At 41.3% G+C, this 15,830-nt stretch overlaps 1 protein-coding gene across 1 annotated transcript in view; it reads right to left on the bottom strand.

Moving 5' to 3' along the window:
* Positions 1–283: 283 nt before the first annotated feature.
* Positions 284–15,830, bottom strand: part of RfC4 (replication factor C subunit RfC4) — a 37,767-nt gene continuing 22,220 nt past the window's right edge. The window contains exons 6-8 of the mRNA XM_080279069.1: positions 13,136–13,216; positions 9,112–9,225; positions 284–412 (exon numbers count right to left, since the gene is read on the bottom strand). Coding sequence (XP_080135195.1) covers positions 305–412; positions 9,112–9,225; positions 13,136–13,216 — 303 coding nt within the window. The 3' untranslated portion in view covers positions 284–304. The remainder of the gene's footprint in view (positions 413–9,111; positions 9,226–13,135; positions 13,217–15,830) is intronic.

Genomic DNA, 15,830 nt, shown 5'->3' with positions numbered 1-15,830 from the left:
AGATCCCCCCCCTCCAAAGGCAGGTACCTGAAAAAGATATTCCATACACAAAAGCTGCTTAAACTTATCTTGCCAACAAAATCAATAATAACTTTAGCAAGGCACAAGAGATATACTGTACTGTACTGGTACAATAATTACAGTACAGTACAAAACTTACAGTACACCTAAATGGCTATAAAATTACAGTAATTAGATTAGGTAACATCTGTGCTTAGAACTCTAAAAAATAATGAGTCTGGTGGTGTAACTAAAGTGTTAGACTGGAGCATGAAACCAAGAGCCTGGTGGTGTAACTAAAGTGTTAGACCGGAGCTGTAAGTGCCTTTGAGCACAGCCGAGCCAGCAGTCCTGAGAGTTGAAGAAGTGAGGATGTACCTCTTACTAAGCGCATGTGAGTGTGTCCTGCTTCCTGCAAAGATAACAGTAATTTAGGCTTTGGGGGAAAAAAAAAAAAAAACATGACTAATATGGGTACAGTAGAAGTCCGATTTTTCGGCATCTATGGGACCAGGCAAGTGCCGAAATATCAAAATTGCCGAATTATCGAAAACCCTACCCACTCAGTACCTTATATGTTTCGGTGAACACTATCATCATTACTCATATCATTACAAATGTGTTTGGAGAGAGTACTGTATACTGTTTGTTACTGTACAATACTGTAATGAATACAGTACTATACAGTGGAAGCTCGATTATCCAGGCTTGGATTATCCAGCTTTCGGTATATCCGGGCCGTGACCCAATGGTTCAGTGGTATAGTAATTCATAGAATTATCCGTACGATAGCTCCGGTTTAAACAGGAAGCATCCAGTTTCTAGGGAGAGAGGCATGGATAAACCAGAGAGAGTCTTGCTCACCCTGCCCCCACCCACACCTCCTGCTCACAACTCGATCACAAGGGTGGTGGGATGGAGTTTGGTGAGGCAACTGTTACTCCTGACGTAACCTAACCTTGCTTAACTACATAATAATTTAACCTAACCTGGGCTCCAGTTGGGAAATTGGGAAACTAAATCCACTTTTGTGTACGATGAGTTTCATCCATTATGCCCGAAGCAATCGTAGGTACGGCTTAAAGAACGTGATAAAAGAGAAAATCTTTCAGCAAGAGAAGGTAATTTACTACCCTCAAAATAGAAAAACACAGAAAACAAACCGGAGGAATATGAAGTGAATTGGTGAGGTCTTTAGGCTGTATGCTTAGACGAAAAGTAATGGGTTTCCTAGTTTTAGGGAACGAAATGAAACAAGAATGTCTGCTAATCAGAAAAAAAAAAAATACTCATGTGTTCTCGTAAGTTAGCATTGAGTTCTGCATTTTTCGTTAGGTATCGTGCCTCCCAACACATTTCGGACCAACAGAGCATTGTTATTTCTTCCTCTTACATTTACTGTTCACTCTTTTGTTCGTTCTTAAGTGTACTGTATGTGTGAAAGAGAGAATTAATACAAACAATAATGCATTCCATTAACCTCATCATAGCTGTCAGCCTCGAACAATGCTTTACTGTACCGGTGTCAGGGATGTTGGGTTAGGGAGAGCTATAAAAAACTGCGAACAATTATGGGAAGGGAACGAAGGTCACTGGTATGTTTTCACGACCCTCCTCTACCATTTCAAACAGTCAGGCGGCCTGCCACTTCATCTCAGATGTTTTTGCCGATATGTTTAAATGCTAATGTAACATGCACCCTAATTATGAGTAAGTTTCTTCCAATATGCCGGAAACAAACGTAGGTAAGGCTTAAGGAACGTTATGATAATAAGAAAACAAACTAGAAAAATACAAAAACAAACTAGAGAATATGAATTGAATTGGTAAGGTTATTACGCTGTATGCTTGGACGAAAATTTAAGAGTTTCACAATTATAGGGGACGAAATGGAACAATTATGTTTACTAATAAGAAAAAATACTTTCATCTCAAGTGTTCTTGTAAGGTGGCATTCAGTTCCACATTCATTGTTCGATGTCGCTTCCCAACACATTTCGGACCGACAGAGCATACAGTTATTTCTGCTCCTTACAGTTAAGTGTACATTTATTGCACATTCTTTTGTTTGTTCGTGTATGTGTGAAAGAGAGTATTGATACAAACAATAATGTATTCCATTAACCCCTTATGGCTGTTAGCCTTGAACAATGCTTTACTGTACCGGTGTCAGTAACGTTAAGTTAGGGAGAGCCATAAAAACTGCGAACAATTATGGGAAGGGAACCAAGGTCACTGGTATGTTTATACGACCCTACTTTACAATCCCAAACAGCTCGGCGGTCCTTTCATCCCAGATGTTTTCGCCGATATGTTTAAATGCTAAAGTAACATGCACCCAAACTTTATGTTTAAATTCTAATGTAACATGCCCCCTAATTTTCTTTCACGAATCATAACAAATCACAAGATGGGTTTAGGGAGGAGGGGAAAAAGCCAGGTGTACCAGACGAGTCTTTTCACATCTGTAAGAAAAAGAAACTGACTTTATAACTTTGAAAAAATGGTTTCAAGGTCTGCCACGGGAGTACACAAATTTCTGAACTCACGAACATTGAGTATTTGAGGGGGGTAAACATACGCTTTGCTCTAAGCAGTAAAAGCACCTTACCAAATCAGTTCATCCTGATAGTCTGTTATATTTTTCTGATTATTTCTGGGTTGGTAAATAAACATTTCTTGTTAAATCTTTCCCCGCTGTTTTTATCTGTTCTGGTGTGACGACTCTTTGATTCGTTAACGTAATGGCAGAAGACACTGTTCTAATCTAAGTGTTTAAACCTGGCCTAACCTAGCTTAACTGCACCTAATAATGTAACCTAACCTAATCTTCAGTTGGGAAGTTGGGAAACGAAGTCCACATTTGAGTACGATGAGTTTCGTCCATTGTGCTGGAAACAATCGTAGGTACAGCTTTAGAACGTGACGATACTAACAGGGAGGAAATCTTTCAGTAAGAAAACGTGATTTACCGAACTGAATATAGTCTGAAAAATACTGAAACAAGCTGGAGGAATATACATTGGAACTGGAAAGGTCTTTCTGGTACTTAAGTGTACATTTACCAGTAAATAAATCAGTCTAACAGTACAGTACTTGTGTTTCCGCCGGATTAATCGTGCTTTCGGATTAATCAGGCACCCCTTAACACCATATAGCCCGGATAATCGGGCTATCTCTGTACATGAATATGAAAAATAAAGAAATTAGTGAACATACTGTAAATAAATGTAATGGTACAGTAGGCCTACAAGTTCACATGCACTTACCTAAACTTATAGTAGGTTCCTTATTTACATATGTACAATAGAAGGGGTTGATTGGAGTCTGCTACTGCTGGAAGAAGTCCCCAGCACACTCGAATAGTAATTTCAGAGGTATTTTGGTACGAAGTTCACAAAGCACACAGAAGAATCAAGAGAAGTCGGCAGCAGCACGGCAACAACTCGGAAGAATGGCGGAAGAATGGCGAAACAGATTCTCTTTCCCATGCTAGACTCACTACATGTTTGTCCTCTCTTTATGCTATAGGAGAAAGAGCTAGCCTCTGAGCTTCATGGCAGTGGTAGACTCGTTCCATCACTTTCACTATCTCACTCACTAAGGCGGGTAAAGGCGGGTAGCTAGCTGGCGAGCCTCATGGAGAATTTCAAGACTGACGAAAAAAAATCGGAGAATCTGCCGAACGATCGGAGATTTTCGTAAATGGGACAATTTCTCAAAACTGCCGAAATGTCAGATTTGCCGGGGAATTGGATGCCGAAATATTGGACTTTTACTGTATCATGTAAAAGTGTAATTGGTCACATACAGAAAGGTATGAAAAGGATATGTGATTACTTTCTTCTACAATCAGTGGACTGTACAATGACTGACTCAAAATTAATATTCAAGCCTCAGTGTCTACTTCATGGTCCTAAAATCTTTACGATTAGAGGTCTCAAAATCTTATCAAAAACTTCTAGCAGTGACTAAAATGACATTAAACATTTCAGTCCTAAATCTAATTCTTGGCTGCCAAGTATAGGGCTAGAAAGGACGAAGTATACTGTATTGAGCAAGTCTCACTTTACTGAAGAACCTAAACAGTGCTGTAAGGAAGAATATGGTATTTCAATTGGCTAATCAGATGAACAGGGAAAACGGGGATATCACAGATGACCAGTGTGTGAAGAATGATGAAGGAAAGGTACTGGCGGACAGTGAGGATATTAAAGACGCATGGAGAGGACGTTATCCCCAAAAGCTGAATGAGGAGTTTGACTGGAACAGGGAAGGTTTGGAGCAGGCCCTTAGCCTTTGATTTATGCTGCTACTGTAAGCAGGGTAATAGGCAGGATGCAGTTGGGGAAGGTGGCAAATGTGTCTGGGCTGACTGCTGAAATGCAGAAGACCTCAGGAGATACAGAAGTGGGCTTAGTTAGTGGTATTGATCTGATAAATATGATTATACTGTATATGAGTGCGTTGTCCCAGATAACTGGCTGAAGACTGATTGTAAATGTGTATAAAGAAAAGACTGATGCCCTCAAAAGAGGGAATTATAGGCATAAAACTTCTAGACCAGATAATGAAAGTAATGTAGAGAGTCCTAGAATGTACCAGGGAAAGAGTGAATGATGATGAGATGCAGTTTGGGTTTCTGTTCAGCAAAGAAACCACTGTTGCCATATTTTTTTGCCAAACAGCTTCAAGAAAAATACAGTACTGTACTGTATATAGGAACAAAAAGGGAGCTGTACTTTGTTTTTGCTGATTTGGAGAATACCTCTGACAGAGTCCCTACAGATGTGGTGAGGTGGGCAATGAGAAATCTTGAGATTGAGGCGTGGCTAGTATGTGGGTGCTTGCACCCAGGTGAGAGTGAATGGAAATCTGAGTGATGGCTTTTCCATGAATGTTAGCATGCATCTGGGCTCCTTGTTCGTGGTGTCATGGTGTTTGAAGCTCTCTCGTGTGATTTAGGAAATGGACTCCCATGGGAGACATATGCTGTTGAGTTGGTACTGATTGCAGAGAATGAAATGGAGGCAGAGGAGAGAATTGGGAAAAGGAGAGAAAGAATGGCACACAGGGGCTTGAGAGTAAATGCGGATAAACACAAGCGTTATCTAGAGGTGGCGGTGGTACTACCAAAGCAGAGGGAGTGTGGCCATGTGCAGTTTGCCACAAGGGTGTGAGAAGTAATTCCATCTTGTTCAGAGTTTTCGATAAATGGGTGCATAAGAGATGTAGTGGTAATGGGGGTAGACTGCGAAATAATGCTGATTTTCTGTGTGCGGTGTGTCGGGGAGAAAATGTAGAGATTGGCAAGCGTGAACAAACTGATCTTGGTGAAGAGTCTTTTGAGCGTGTGGAAGAGTTTTGCCATTTGGGGGGCACGTTATGTGCTGGAGGTAGCTGTGTGGCTTGGGGAAGGAATGGGTGGAGGAAGTACAGGGAGCTGTTGCTTCTCCTAACACTGAGAAGGATCTCGCTCCATGCTAAGGGATCTTTGTATGCGGCAAGTATTAGAAGTGTAATGCTGTATAGTAGTGAGACCTGGGCAGTAAAGGAAGAGGATATTCACAGGCTCAAACGTATTTGAGGCCTGGGGGAGGGGGAGGGGCTAGAATTAACATGGAAGAGCTGAGAAGATGGATAGGACAGGAATGTATTGGTGCTGTGATGAGAAGTAGATTGAGATGGTCTGGGCATGTTGAGAGGATGGAGGAGAGTGCGGAAGGTAAGAAGTGTGAACATCGGGGGTGCGGTTGCAAGAAGCAGACCTAAAAAGTTCTGGGATGAGGTCACAGAATGTGATCTCAAGGATAAGGGTCTGAAGGAGGCTGCCAGAGATCGAGCAGCAAGGAGAGCTGCCTCAGGTGACCAAGGCCAATGCATGCATGCATGTTGATGCCTTTAAAAATGATATGGTAACTCCATTACAGTACTACAGGGAATATCTTCCATGATAAAAGAATGATAATGTCTGACAGTAGCTGGAACAAAATGCAGACATCTTAAACCTAAAAAAAAAAAAAAGACTCATGCATCTAACATCTCTTGGATGCTGTCTCTGTTAATATATCTAACAAGCTTAAATAATATTTGTCTATCTATCTATCTACTGCCAGATGCCACAATCCTGTAAGGGATGTCCATTTGACTTTGAGTTATTTGTTTTACGGGGAGGGGCACTAACCCTCCACCAACCCACTTGCTGACATGTAGGGAGCACGTATGGTTTGGTTATGGTTTGGTAAATGATTTCTTGAATTACAGGAAACCATTTGGCTTGTCACTCAATGTAAAGCCACCTGTAAAGGAAAGAAAAGCAATAAGAAGTGACCGGAAAGATGGGAGAAATAGGAAGAGAGGAGGGCAGACACAGAAAAAGAATGATAAAGGCTAAGGAAGAAGTAGGCAGCACTACATAAAGTGAGTGGATGACGGTCATCACCATCTACCACCTAACAATATTTGTGCTGACATAGTTTAACCATCACAATATCAAGTGTACAATATCTATGCACAAGCGTCTGTATATACTATACTAGCCATGTAGCACTTGTAATAATCATAAACTTACATTACTGTATGTTAACTTGCACTAATTCTGTTCATTACTTGACTGAATTATTCAATTTACCTAGTTATCAGTGATGGACATTAGAAAGGTAGGATAAAATCAACTTGAATAAGATGGCAAACGCAATGTCTCTTTGCCTGCTTGTTGTCAAAATCAGTAATAATTTTGCTCATCCTCCATTTGCTTTCTCGCAACTTTATCCTATTTTAGAACAACTTCATATAACATCATAATATTATCTCTTTTGGTGGTCATTATCAACAACTGTTTGTATCAGTCAACAGTATGACATGATCTCTTCTTCTTTCTCCACTCTAACATAATGGCTATTACCCTGTTCCAAAATAACCCAGTGAAGGACAAATTTCACCTCGTAAGTTTATTTTCAATCAGCTTCTTCCCCTCACTATTTTGCTCTGGTTGCTCATCTGTTATTCTAACACATGACTTTTTCATTTCTTGTTTTTTTATTGTGATGCTTTTATCCAAGAAGATTTCTTTTTTCTTTCTCCATGCGACACCAAAAGATAACCTTTCCATCCATCTCCGAGTACATCATAGTTAATGTTCTCAAGATTTTCATTTAACCTAACACACAGTGTTTTACTAGTTATCATCATCATCCAATCCTACATTACCCCATGAGGAGCGTAGGAGCCCTGGGCTAGGCAGTTGGTCCCAACATTTAATATGAGAGTGACCAGCCTCACTCATCCCTGAGTGGCATTACATGAGCAATAAACCCCAACCACCCCTTGGATATAAACCTTCACCAGCTCAATCCGCCTGGAACGCAATAATTACCCATTAAACCACCAGGTGCCAAAATCTGGTTATATGGTTACCACCCAGCACAGTAAATGGTTTCCTGGTGTACAGGAAACCATTTGGCTTGTCACTCAGTGTAGAGTCACTCACAGGCAGAAGGAACAGGAAAGAATGAAGGAAAGAAAGACAGAAGAGGAAATGTTAAGTCACCCGTAGGCAGAGGGACGAGGAAAGACTGAAGGAAAGAAAGACAGAAGAGGATGGAAGGAAAGAAGAATGGAGGAGAGGAAAGGGCAGACAACCAAGAGCAGCACTACATCGAGTGAGTGGATGGTGAGCGTCCCCTATTACTAGTTATCACAGATAAATAAAGGTTGCATGTTAGGTTTACAGATTATTTAAGATTTTGTTGATGTTGGAATGTTATAACTGATACAATGTTCAGTTTTTCTCTTCATGTCATATATGTATTGTACACAAATTAATATGGTGCTGGAGAGATGCTGTCATGTGCTGGCAGTAATATAACCGGGAGGTGGAAATGCTTAGCTATAAAATGTCACTCAATTCTTTTCTATCCTCCTAAGAGGAGGAGGATGGGCTGCAGGAGAGGTTTAATTTCAGCCTGCAGTCCACTGGTTTCATCATCATCTAATCCTGTATTGCCCCCATGTGAAGTGTACTGCAGGGGTTTGGGGCTAGACAAGTTAGTCCTGCCATTTATGCTATGAGTGACCAGCCTCACTCATCCATGAGTGGCATTACATAAGCAATAAACCCCAACCAGCCCTTGCATATAAACCAACATAGGCTCAATCCAGTTGCAGCGCCTTAATTACCCACTAAACCACCAGGTGCCTTAGTTTGGTTACATGGTTACCACCCAGCATAGTAAATGGTTTCCTGGTGTACTGGAAACCATTTGGCTTGTCACTCAGTGCAGAGCCACCTGTAGACAGAAAGGAGGAGGAAAGAAAGATATAAGAGGAAGGGAGGAAAGAAGGAAGGAAGAGAGGAAAGGGTAGCCACCTGAAAGCAGCACTACATCGAGTGAGTGGATGGTGAGCGCCACCACCTACTGGTTTCATATCCAAATAAACCTCAGGCTACAACCCCTAATACCAGTATTACTACTGCTACACAAATCAATAACACTGACGTACTGTATATATGTATTAAAAAGGCGGTGGCTGAATCGGTAGAAAGGCGGCCTGCGGTCCTGATGGACCCAGGATCGAATTTTGGTTGGGGCAGGGAACAGTTTAAGGATCTGAATTTCCTAAATGCAGACTTTCCTGATCCACCAGATGACCCACCGACATGTTGTAAAAGTACCTCCGCTAATACCAATACACCAATCCTGTGAGACAGCCCTAGCATGTACTCAATATGGATGGTGCGTGTTAGCGCCGAAGTGGTGACATGTGGAGGTGTAGGAGGACTACTGGGCCTTGGGATAGGTCACTGCCCCCGAGAAATAGGCCCTGAAGCCTTTGCCCAGACTCGGACACGTAAAAAAAAAAAAAAAATTTAACACAGATATGGGAAAAGAGTTTGAAAGGACACTGATTTCTTAAGAACACAACAGGTATACAGATAAAGCAACCTGGAGACTTTCATCATCGTTGGTTTCAGCCAAGAAGTTACTAGGTTAAGTCACAATGTCTGAAGAAAGATAATTATCAGACAGTTTGAGGCCTGCCGACCTCTAGTACAAAAACATTAAGAGAGGTGGCACTCAAGCAACAGATTCCTGAAGAGAATGAACTAACCTTTATGAACTCTAACTTGAGGAACTCGGCCATGGTCATGTTCTTGGTGACTCTAAAGATGATACTGATGATATCCTCAGCTGCATAACCAAGTTTCCACAGGTGAGCTAAAATCTGAAAATACAGCACACAACACATTGAAACCTACATCCTTTTCTCTATTTTCTAACACATCCAGGTCCACCACAATGTTTCCAGGTATTACAGACCAATGCGGTTCATCTCTCTAACTCTGTGGAAACGTTAACCAAAAAGCATTACTATTAGAGCAATAGTTTTAGTTATATAACAATTAAGATCATGATTCAAATTGTGACTATGAGGAATGTGCCATGTATCTACCCTCTTGGTTTAATGGTTTTATTAGTACAGTTCTTCATACTGATTCAGGTCGTTCAGGATTGGGTTGAATTGGCAGAGACAAGTGGGTGGGATGCCATATGATGATGGGCAGTGAGGTATACAAGGGAAAAAGGGTACTGTACAGTATATCTTTTGAATACAGGTGTGGTGGGTTGGCCAATATTCGTGGAAATCATTTTCATATTCATCACATCTAAGGAGTAATGGGTTGCTGAGTGGGTGGAGAGGCTCAGATAATGGTGAGGCATGCCAAAAGACTGATGTTGTAGGTAGGCCTGTAAGGTACAACTCAGACACAGGTGAGCAAAAAATGAAAATGTCTGTAATTAACACATGCCAGTTGAAATGTGTGTGTATATCTGAGGTGGTACATAAAAAACTCAAATGGTATTCCTCTATCTGAACAGGATGAATATAATTCTATTACTGGCTAAAACCAAATATCATTATTTACAGTGAAGGCCTTATTTTCAATTAACAAAACACTTTCCTTAACCCCTTCTTTACCGACCCCTCCCCCAAATGTGAACATTACGTTTACCCCCCATACCGACCTGATAGCTCCCCCTCCCGTAGTGTGAGGGGGTAGTGTATATATTTTGCCACGTCAAAACTATTCACTCTTTTTATTTGTTTGTATACTGATGATCACATAAACCCAGCATGATGTTGGTAATAAAAAAATATTATTAAATAAATAATTACGGTATATAAGTTTACATATCTTATGCTAAAGTACTGTTACCCAGGTAACTACTGTACAAACTGGCTTGAAAAAAATGTCCTGCACAGATGGATGGCTTATTTATGTACCTCGTAAGCTAAGCATGAAGTATGTGGACACACATGATGGTGATGGCGACCTTGACCCACTTGTTGCCGAGAGTGCAGCGTCACTAAGCTCCCTACTATTTTCCTCCTCCTTCCTCACTCACATCAACTCTGCTATCATTTTCAGGATCACAGTCATCTACTGACACATCAGACACTGCTGCATCATCATCTGATACATCTAAATAAGTATCCTCATGAGGAATAAATTCGTCACTATCGAAATTTGCCAGAGATGCCATGAGAGAAAAATATCCTGTACACCCTCTCTCGTGGACAAGTGCGTGGTAACTGACTCTCTCAGGCAGGCCAAGGGGTGTAAATTTTGCCGTATGTCAGCAGCAAATATAGTACGATATCTGCAGTAGAAATTATAAATAAAATAATGATTGGTCTAAAAGAGGTTACATCACAGATGAGTGAGCAAGCCATTGATGCCACTGCAACTCAGTCATGACGTATTTTATGATGTCAGAATTCGTCAGAACTTCGTCACAGTCTTTGTTGTCAAAACACAAACGAGCGTTGGTAACATGAGGTCCTCAGACACAGCCTTACCGGGCTACCCTGAGGCCCATAAGCTGCCATTCATTAGAGGGTGTACCAGCGTATAACGGTAGCGGTTCCAGTGTCTCACGGGTGTTTACTGGCGATGTACGGGGGTACATCAAAACACATTTTCGGTAAAGAAGGGGTTAAGGAAAGTGTCATAAAACTGGAAAAGCACTAGTAATAATAAAAGAATGGTTCCAAATAAACAATTTGCACAAAAGCAAAAAATACGTGCATCTGTTTATAGCAAAGGCCTAGTTTTCAATTAACAAAATATTTTCCTTAAGGAGAGTGTCATAAAACAAGAAAACTATTTGTATTAATAATAACAACAGTATGGTTCCAAATACACAATTTACACAAAAGCAAAGAACACAGCATCTTTCTCCACCTCCCCCATTACCTTAACTTCCAATGAGGAACAACATATTATTCTGTTACTGAGTGATTCAGTTATTATCCAAGTACAGTATAAGATCGTTTCCTGTACACCAGGAAACCAGCTGTGTAGTAACCATATAACCAAAACTGGCGCCTGGTGGTTTAGTGGGCAATTAAGGTGCTCCAGTTGGACTGAGTCTGTGCAGGTTTATATCCAAGGAGTGGTTGGGATTTATTGCTCACATAATGCCATTCAAGGGTGAGTATCTTAAAAGTCAGGATCAACTTGCCTAGCCCCCGGCTCCTATGCTACTCATGGGGAAACAATGGATTAGATGGATGGATGGATAAGATTGCAGAAGATATATAAAAGGTTGCTGGCAGTAGGCAAAGTTAAAAATAATATATATTCATACGTATCTTATTCATGTGTCTCAACCGGATTGAGTCTGTGTCAGTTTATATCCAAGGGGTGGTTGAGGGTTTATTGGTCACGTAATGCCACTCAGGGATGAATGAGGCTGGTCTTCTCATCTTAAATGTCAGGACCAACTGCCTAGCCCTGGGCTCCTATGCTCCTCATGGGGAAACACAGAATTAGATGATAATGATGATCTTATTCAGACGACCATATTTTATTTCCAACCATTAAGATACTAGATACATACTATGTATTACATCCTAAGCATCTAAGTCCCTCCTGGGATGCAGGGGAGGCTTTCCTTGTAGTTTATACCACTGACTTGATTCTGGCCATATTGACACTATGTTTACTCTGCTCCTACACACCTTATGTGTTTGCAACATGAACACATTCCATCCATCATCCAATCCTACATTGCCCCATGAGCAGCATAGGAGCCCGGGGCTAAGCAGTTGGTCCCGACATTTAAGATGAGAGTGACCAGCCTGACTCATCCCTGAGAGGCATTACATGAGCAATCAACCCCAACCACCCCTTGGATATAAACCTTCACCAGCTCAATCTGATTGCAGCGCAATAATTACTCACTAAACCACCAGGCGCCAAAATTTGGTTATATGGTTACCACCCAGCGTAGTAAATGGTTTCCTGGTGTACAGGAAACCATTTGGCTTGTCACTCAGTGTAGAGTCACCCACAGGCAGAAGGGCAAACCAGGCAACGTTCTTGAGGAATGGTCATATAACAAACTGACTGCGCTGCCAGTGGTATGAATAATGGTACAGAATATCAAATTTATAATACAGTACTTTACAGCTATAATAACCAGCTACATTACTGATATATGAACATACTGTTTGTTGTTATATGTTACTGTTTACAGTTTCTCTACTACAAAAAGACATATCATGCTCTATGATAGTTTGCTACCATGGATGCACTCATTTCAACTCAAACCCAAACCTACAGCCTGTTTTCTTTTTGTGATGCTAAAGGAACATGTGGGCCCAGACTGTGATGCGCAATTTAATGCTAGTCATGTCTGGTTTATGCAGTTTAAAAACTGTTTTTCCTCCATAATGTCAGAGTGAGTGGTGAGGATGCAAGTGCTGATGTAAAGGTAGCTGAGGTGTTCATGGAGGATTTTTTTTTTTTAATTCATTTGTTATTACTACTATTGTAAGGTTACTTGAATACTGTTCTATATTTTGGGCAACAGTTATTTGCAGTATTTACGCCTATCATTAACTTTAAAAGTGTTTGGACATATGCATGACTTCGTAGTGTGTACTATATATCTGACTTCTGATTGTACTGTATTATATATGCAATTTTGACATGACCAAATAGACTAACGATGGATCTGTCGGAGAGTGACCCTGTAGAAAGTCAAGGACTACCTGTACAGTAAATATTTTAATACAAATAAAAAGTAGAAAGGGAAAGAAAGAGAAAATTACAATTGATACAGACCTTATAAGCATCATCAAACTCACTCTTGACACAATGCTGAATCATTTCTTTAACCAGCACTGGATGGGGTTCATCACAAATCTGAAAAAAATGCAATACAGTATGGTACAATACATGCATAACTGGCAATAAAAGGGACAGGTGCTATAGAAAACAGTAATCACTTATCGGAATAAAAGTGAGGCATGAAGTACAAGATCCCTGCATGGTGGTGCTTCTACCAACCTTGACTGACATAGACAATATTTAACCCTCACGTGTTAATGGGTGCAGTGAAAATTTCATTCACTTGTTACCATTCGACGCTGGCTGTGTCTTTGCACATCTCACCCGCTCGTTACCATTTGATGGCGGATGAGTCGAACGAAATGGCCCCTGTTTTTTTGGTCATAGAATGATTTTGCGTCCATTCCTGGGTGAGAACAAAGAACTACGTGTGTCCCCATGTATCCCTCCGCCGTGCTTAACCCACTCAGCACCCAGCATCGCCCCACTGCCCCAGTCAGTGTGCTATGAGCCTTGCTCAAGCGTGTTAATTTCCTTTCATGTTCCGTAAAATGGACCTTAATTGACCTACAGCAATTCTTTATACACCAAAATGTATCCAAATAAATTCCCTGTAACTTTTTCTCAGTAACATTTACCATAAAACTGATATTTCTATGAGAAAAAACTGAGAAAAACTTAAGTAAAAAAAATAATAAATCAGGGTATGGAGAATGAAAGCAATGTGAGTATACGTGGCTGGGGGCATGGAGAATGAAAAGCAATGCGAGTATAAGCGGCTGGGATGTGAGAAGAGAGGAAGAAATCAGTAGGATGGAAGCTGTGGAAGCAATGAAGAAAGTTTTCATTCATTCATTCATTGCCAGACGCCATGTATCCCAAGCGGGGTGGCCAATGGCTTAGAGTTAATTGTTTTACAGGGAGGGGCACTAATCCTCCACCAACCCCACTTGACATGAAGAAAGTCAAAATGGGGAAAGCCTCAGGAATTGATGGAGTGTATGGTGAAACGTTGAAGCATGGGGGAGAGCTAGTAGTAGAATGGATGTGGATGATGTGCAGATTGGCCTAGGAGGAAGGTAGAGACCCAGAGGATTGGAAGTCGGGTATAATTATTCCCCTGTACAAAGGAAAAGGGGAAAAAGAAGTGTGTGTTAATCATAGGGGAATCTGTCATAGTGTACAGTAATAGGAAAAATATATGGTAGAATACTTACTGACAGAATTAAGGAAATAACAGAGGAATTAGTCGGAGAAGAACAGGGAGGTTTTTGGAAGGGAAGAGGTTGTGTAGACCAGATAATCATTCTTGGATCTTCAGCGTAAAAGTTTCTAGAGAAACGAAAGAAGTTGTATGCGGCCTTCATAGATTTGGAGAAAGCACACAACAGGGTGGATAGAAAAGGAATGTGGAAAGTATTATGAATATATGGAGTAGACAGGAAAAGACTGAATGCCATGAAGAGTATGTATGAGGATGCTAAGGCTGCAGTGCATGTGGATAGTGGACTGAGTGAAAACAAGGATGTGTCATGTCTCCATGGTTGTATAAGGATGGGGTTATAAAAGAGATACAAGGCAGGGCAGTGGATGTTGGAATGTCCCTAATGAGAGAGGTTAGTATTTGGAAACTCCCCGTACCGTTGTCTGCAGATGATACTGTGTAGTTAAGTGAAGACGAATGGGGAGCTACAAGGCTTGCTGGACGAGTTTGGGAGAGTGTGTAAGAAACGGAATCTAAAGGTGAAGGTACAGAAAAGTAAATTTATGGCCTTCGAGAGAAATGAAGTCAGTAAATGTACCGTACAGTGAGGTTGGATGGGGAGGAAATGGAAAATGTGAGTGCGTTTAAGTACTTGGGTAGTGTGATAAGTAAGGATGGAAGTTTAGAGGGTGAAGTGCTTGAAAGAGTACAACAAGGAAGAAAGGTTGCTGGTTCCTTGAAAGCAGTGCTAAGAAACAGGGAAGTGAGCATGGAAGTGAAAAAGTTACTTCATGAGAGTATTGTGATGCCAGCTCTAACATATGGAAGCGAAGCTTGGCCCTTGTTGGAGGGACAGAAATCAAGTGAGACAGCAGTGGAAATGAGTTACAGTATTTGAGAGGAGCATGTGGAGTCACATTAAGAGACAGACTGACAAATGAAGAAGTGACAGAGCAATGTGGTGTGGATGTGACAGGAAGCATTAGGACACTGAGGTGATTTAGCCATGTGCAGTGAAGAGTGAAAGACTGATGAGGAAAGTGTATGTGAGTGGGGTGGAAGGGGGGAAAGGGTGGGGGGGGGCCAAGGGTGAGACAGAGGGATGAAGTGGAGATGCATAGGAAAGAGGGGTGTGTGAGCAGGGAGCAGGGCAGTGAAATGGTGGGGGACAGGGTGACATGGAGGTAATCTGTTTGTGGCCACCCCTTACGGGATTAAGGCGTCTGGCAATAGATAGATAGAGTTACCTTTGGCTGATCTTCTTTACAACACCACAGGGAAGTACAGTACATTAATTCAGGATTGTGCTGAAAAAAAATTACGATTATCGAAGCATAAATAAGGGTGTGAGGATAAATAGTTTATGAATTATCGAGTGAGCAGGAATAGCGCGGTGAAAAGGGGGGGGGGGGGGTCTCTCAGTGTGCGGCCTTGGGCGCCAACATCCGCCTCTCGAGTACTCGCTCGCGGTAGGACACAGCCTGT

The sequence above is a fragment of the Coenobita brevimanus genome, chromosome 76 (genome assembly GCF_032717465.1).
Source record: "Coenobita brevimanus isolate Jiangsu-jjx chromosome 76, ASM3271746v2, whole genome shotgun sequence".
NCBI lineage: Eukaryota > Metazoa > Arthropoda > Malacostraca > Decapoda > Coenobitidae > Coenobita > Coenobita brevimanus.
This window is presented reverse-complemented; position numbering and strand designations above follow the sequence as displayed.